The 6,282-nt window shown below is 48.1% G+C and overlaps 1 protein-coding gene across 1 annotated transcript in view; it reads left to right on the forward strand.

The window, feature by feature from the left end:
• The window catches only part of BEND3 (BEN domain containing 3), a 31,095-nt gene extending 25,101 nt beyond the window's left edge, over nucleotides 1–5,994 (forward strand). Inside the window, exon 3 of the mRNA XM_007940833.2 lies at nucleotides 3,751–5,994. Coding sequence (XP_007939024.1) covers nucleotides 3,751–5,994 — 2,244 coding nt within the window. The remainder of the gene's footprint in view (nucleotides 1–3,750) is intronic.
• Nucleotides 5,995–6,282: the final 288 nt, after the last annotated feature.

The following is a 6,282-nucleotide window of genomic DNA, read 5'->3' on the forward strand; positions in this document are numbered from 1 at the left end:
TTTTTTTTTTTTTTTTTTTTAACAAATTGAAGGTTCTGGCAACCCTGTGTCAGACAAGTCTGTTAACTCCATTCTTCCAACAGCATGTGCTCACTTCACATCTCTGTGTCACATTTTGGTAATTCTCATGTGTGTTAAACTTTTTCATAATGCTGTTGCACACTTAATAGACTATTGCACAGTATAAACATAACTTTTATGTATGTTTACACTGTTGTTGTTTGTTGTTATGTGCCGTCGAGTCGGACCCGACCCATAGCGACCCCTCCTTGGGTTTCCGAGGCAGTATCACTACAGAACCCAAAAAGTTTATGTGACTCACTTTATTGTGTTTGCTTTACTGCATTGGTCTGGATCTGGACTGCAGTGTCTCTGAGGTATGCCTGTATCCTGTTTGATCCCCAGCAGGAGTATATGAGAGTTTCAGTTCCTTCACATCATCATCAACACTTGGTATTGTCTGTCATTTTGATTATAGCCATTCTAAGGAGTATGGAATGCTACATCATTGTGGTTTGGAGTTGTGTGTCACTAAAGAGTATCTTCTTCTGTGCCTTACCTACCATTTGCATACATTTTTTTCTTTCAATTGTCTGTCGAAATGTTTACCAGTTTTCGAATTGGGTTTTACATCATTATTAAGTTTAAGAGTTTATTTATTTTATTTAAGTCCTTTATCAGATACATGATTTGCAAATATTTCTTCTAGTCTGGGCTTGTTTTTCATTCTTTAATAGTCTTTCAAGGAGCAGAGTTTTTAATTTTTATTAAATCCATTTTATCTATTTGCTCTTTTATGGCTCTTATCGTTAGTGTTGTATCCAAGAAATAATTTGCTAAAACTAGGAGCTCTGGTAGCATAGTGGCTAAGGCACTTGACTGCTCACCAGATGGCTGGCGGTTCAAACCCATCAGCCACTCCTCGGAAGGAAGGTTGGGCAATCCTACTTCTGTAGTGATACTGCCTCGGAAACCCAAGGAGGGGTCGCTGTGAGTCAGGGCTGACTCGACGGCACATAACAACAACAACAACAAGGTCACAAAGGCCTCCTCTTATGCTTTCTTCTAGAAGTGTTAGAATTTTAGGTTTTATAATTAGGTCTGTGATACATTTTGAGTTCATTTTTATATATGGTACAAGATGTGGATAAAAGTTCATTTTTTTTGGCATATGGATATCCAGTTGTTCCAGCAATATTTGTTGAAAAGACTGTCCTTTCTCCACTGAATTGCTTTTAATCTTTGTTTAAAATCACCTATCCATGTATTTGTGGGTATATTTCTGGACTCTATTCTAGTTCATTGGCCCATTTGCCTGTCTCTGTGTTAATAAATAGGCGCTCTGGTGGCTCAATGGTTAAAGCATTCAGCTGCTAACCAGGAGGTCGGCAGTTCAAACCCACCACCAGCTCCATGGGTAAAAGATGAGGCAGTCTGCTTCCGTAAAGCTTTCCTCTGTTCTATGGGTCACTGTGAGTTGGAATCGATTCATTGTTAGTGGGTTTGTTTTATACTAATACCATATATCTTGATTTATGACCATCTTTATGATAGGTCTTGAAATCAGATAGTGTTAGTCTTCCAACTTTGTTCCCTTTTTTTTCCCAAAAGTTTTGGCTATCTAGGCATTTTTGCATTTCCAAGTAAGCTTTACAACCAACTTGCCAAATTCTATCTTGACCATCAGAGGAAATCTAAATTCAGCTTTAAAAGGGAAAAAAATTTCAGAGTATCACCAATTTCAATTTTTCTTCTTTCAGAGAATTGTGTCCCCATAGGCTCTGGAAGTTTTTAAGACGCCGATATTTTTTTTTTTTTATCACTTATTATGCAGAAATTGTATGTCTACCTCTTTAAAAACTGAGCTAAAATATTGAACTCAATTCAGAACACACATTGAAGACGTTTGAATAAATAATTACAATAAAGATTTTCCGGTCCAGGAGAATTGCTTTAAAACCTTTCAAATTTCATCATTACGAGGATGCACCTTATTTATATTTTCACAGTATATCTTTTTCCACAGTTGACATGTTTAATTTTCCATGTTACTAATTAACTGAATCCCCCCATGTAATGTATAATATAGTTCTTGAAATTAGCATTCATTTTTCAGGAATAGTCTGTAAGTATTCTGTTTGCTGCCTTGCACACTTTCTGAGAGGAAGTTATACACCAGTGGTTTCCTTGTGGAGGAGGTGGGATGGGAGGTGGGTGGAAGGAACTCAACATTCTCTCTTTTCTTTCTTGGACAAATGAACCATTCTGTGACTAAAATCTGAAAACTGCTGACACTAAAGCATAGTAAGTACACTAATTTACTCTTTCTTATTTTATACTTTCTATTTTCAGCATCTTCCTATCTCCCTCTACCCAGTCTTTAAAAAAATCTCTACTAATGAATATGAGCAAATTTATAGAACAGAGGGTACTTTTTTTATGCTTCTTAAAAAAAAAAAAAGAAAAAAGTAGTTAATGCACCCTCTTCCTACATTTCTGAGTCATGATGGTGACAATCATCTTGAGATAAATATTGCTACCAATTTGGATGAATACCATTTTTTCCTAACAAGTTATGATCTTCTTACCTGTTTTTGTTGATACCAGAAGTCAAGCACAGAGAGTTTTCCTTGCTATGATCTTAGGTGAATAAGTTAGCAACTCTGAACCTTAGTTTTCTTTTCTGCAAAATTTGGTAGTAATACTGAACTTACCTCATAGGATTGTTTGTATCAGATGCAATGATATAAATAAACCTCTTAAAACATTCAGCTCCTGGCAGTAGGGGAAAACCACTGATGAAAACAATGAGAAATCTTACTTCCCAAATGGTTAGGGCAATTACAACTTGTGGAGGCTTGGTGGCCCTTCAAGGGTATCTTGAGTCTCCCCTGGGCGTCCAGTGAGAGAGGACCTGCGTTGGGACCATCCTATGGAGAACTGAGAAAACAGTCACTCATTTGTAGTAGGGCGTACTACGCTCCCATCCCTGTCTGACCACGTGTGGATAGCACATAGCCAGTGCCCTTCTGGATGCACAGTAGAGAAGTTAATGTATTACACACAATAGCTGTCTTAGAATACTGGGACTCCATTCTCCCCTGAGCTAGTTGAGTCCAATCAGGAGACCCTGGCTTAGAAACCCTAAGGCCTCAATACTTCACAGAATCTCCCAGTTTCGTGGATCCTCAGCCTTTTCTGATCCGAGGTCAGACATGCTTCCAGGCAGTAGTGGTGTTGGCAGTAGACTGTCACTCTCCAGACCCCATTTCTCTTGTGTACACGACTGTGCTCCTGAAGGGAGCCCTCCTGAGTGGGGATGCCACTCCCCTAGAGGGTGCAGGCTGAGAGGATGCACTCTGCCTTCTGGAGCTGCCACTGGCAGGCATCATTTTCTTCTGTGGCCTCCCTCCCACTGTAGCCCTAACAGTGTCTGTGCTCCATTTCCCATCAGGCCTCATGGACAGGAAGCCCCGAGCTGGTTCCTGCAGGAACACAAAGCCTTCCCAGTCCAGCCTGAGCCTCCCTCGGGAAGTAGGTTTACAGAATGGAGAGCAAACAGGTGTGGTGGGATCAGAGGTTCCTGTCAGTGGTGCTTCCTGGACGGGCACAGTGATCCCAGGCGAGGAAGCTGTTTTCTCGTGCTCTTTGTATTGGCCTTGGTCTCCTTGCATATGATACTGACCTGTGTCTGAGAGTGGCGAGTCATAGTGCCCACCTAACAGTGTGGGAACCTCTGTTTTGTTGCAGGCACTGCTGGCAGGCATGAGGAACCGGGAGAACAGCTCACCCTCCCTGGGTAATGGAGAGCAGGCTGGCAGGGGCAAGAACGTGGGCGCTGTGTGGCTGGGTGAGGAGGACTCCTGCAATGACATGACCACCCCTTCCTACAAGAAGCCTCTGTACGGCATCTCCCACAAGATCATGGAGAAGAAGAACCTTCCAGTGGGGGACCTGCTCAGCACCTATGAGCTCTTCGAGAAGGTAAATGCCAGCAACAGCCCCTCCCCACTGCGCCTTCTGAATGAGTCACAGAAGCGGGATGGTGGCAGTGCCACAGCAACCACCGACGGCGACCCCAACATCTATTTTCTGATCCAGAAGATGTTCTACATGCTCAACACCCTCACCTCCAACATGTCCCAGCTGCACAGCAAGATGGATGTGCTCTCGCTGGAGGTGAGCCGTATCAAGAAGCAGGTGAGCCCCACTGAGATGGTGGCCAAGTTCCAGCCGCCCCCTGAGTACCAGCTCACAGCCGCTGAGCTCAAGCAGCTCGTGGACCAGAGCTTGTCGGGTGGTGACTTGGCCTGCCGCCTGCTGGTGCAGCTCTTCCCTGAGCTCTTCAGCGATGTAGACTTCTCCCGCGCCTGCAGCGCCTGCGGCTTTGCCAAGCGGAAGCTGGAATCGCTACACCTGCAGCTCATTCGCAACTACGTGGAGGTCTACTATCCCTCAGTGAAGGACACGGCTGTGTGGCAGGCTGAATGCTTGCCCCAGCTGAATGACTTCTTCAGCCGCTTCTGGGCCCAGCGGGAAATGGAGGGCAGCCAGCCGACTGGCCAGGTCTCCAGCTTCTTCGAAGCTGAGCAGGTAGATGCTGGCCACTTCCTGGACAACAAAGACCAGGAGGAGGCTCTGTCTCTGGACCGGAGCAGCACCATCGCCTCGGACCACGTGGTGGACACGCAGGACCTCACCGAGTTCCTGGATGAGGCCTCGTCACCTGGGGAGTTTGCTGTTTTCCTTCTGCACCGGCTTTTCCCCGAGCTCTTTGACCACCGGAAGCTGGGAGAGCAGTACAGCTGCTACGGGGATGGTGGCAAGCAGGAGCTGGACCCGCAGCGGCTTCAGGTCATCCGCAACTACACGGAGATCTACTTCCCTGACATGCAGGAGGAGGAGGCCTGGCTGCAGCAGTGCGCGCAGCGCATCAACGATGAGCTTGAGGGCCTGGGGCTGGACGGGGGCAGTGAGGGTGAGCCCCTGCGCGACGACTGCTACGACTCCTCCAGCCTGCCCGACGACATCTCCGTGGTCAAGGTGGAGGACAGCTTTGAGGGGGAGCGCCCTGGCAGGCGGTCTAAGAAGATCTGGCTGGTGCCCATCGATTTTGACAAGCTGGACATCCCGCAGCCCGACTTTGAGGTGCCGGGAGCCGACTGCCTGCTTAGCAAGGAGCAGCTGCGCGGCATCTACGAGAGCAGCCTGTCCATCGGCAACTTCGCCTCCCGCCTGCTCGTGCACCTCTTCCCCGAGCTCTTCACCCACGAGAACCTGCGTAAGCAGTACAACTGCAGTGGCTCCCTGGGCAAGAAGCAGTTGGATCCGTCCCGCATCAAGCTCATTCGCCACTACGTGCAGTTGCTCTACCCACGGGCCAAAAACGACCGTGTCTGGACTCTGGAGTTCGTGGGCAAGCTGGATGAGCGCTGCCGACGCCGGGACACGGAGCAGAGGCGCTCCTACCAGCAGCAGCGCAAGGTCCACGTGCCGGGCCCTGAGTGCAGAGACCTCACAAGCTATGCCATTAATCCCGAGCGGTTCCGAGAGGAGTTTGAGGGGCCCCCGTTGCCCCCTGAGAGGAGCAGCAAGGACTTCTGCAAGATCCCCTTGGATGAGCTGGTGGTCCCCTCGCCCGACTTCCCGGTGCCTTCACCATACCTGCTGTCAGACAAGGAGGTGAGGGAGATCGTGCAGCAGAGCCTCTCTGTGGGCAACTTTGCCGCCCGGCTCCTCGTCAGGCTCTTCCCCGAACTCTTCACTGCCGAGAACCTCCGGCTGCAGTACAACCACTCCGGGGCTTGCAACAAGAAGCAGCTGGACCCCACGCGGCTGAGGCTTATCCGCCACTACGTGGAGGCAGTCTACCCGGTGGAGAAGATGGAGGAGGTGTGGCACTACGAATGTATCCCAAGCATTGATGAGCGGTGTCGTCGCCCCAACAGAAAGAAATGTGACATCTTGAAGAAAGCCAAGAAAGTGGAGAAGTGACAGGCCTATGGGGCATCATAGGACGAACAGCGGGCACCCTGGGGACTGAACATTATTTCTGAGCACGTGTATGGTATCCACGGACACGCACCTTATGGCAGTGGGGAGTGGCTTACATTTGCACATGTAAACACCCACCAGACCACAAGCAAAGAAGCCTTCGATTTGGTCTCTTGTACTTATGACTCTTGCCCTACGTTCCCTGATGGCTCAGCCAGAGTCTGGGGAGAGCCAAGCTGTGAGAGCAGAGAGGCGGAGGGGTACGGGTCCTCTTCCTGGCTGTGTCCT

The sequence above is a fragment of the Orycteropus afer genome, unplaced genomic scaffold, assembly GCF_000298275.1.
Source record: "Orycteropus afer afer isolate SDZICR_OR568_19922 unplaced genomic scaffold, OryAfe1.0 scaffold00072, whole genome shotgun sequence".
Classification (NCBI taxonomy): domain Eukaryota; kingdom Metazoa; phylum Chordata; class Mammalia; order Tubulidentata; family Orycteropodidae; genus Orycteropus; species Orycteropus afer.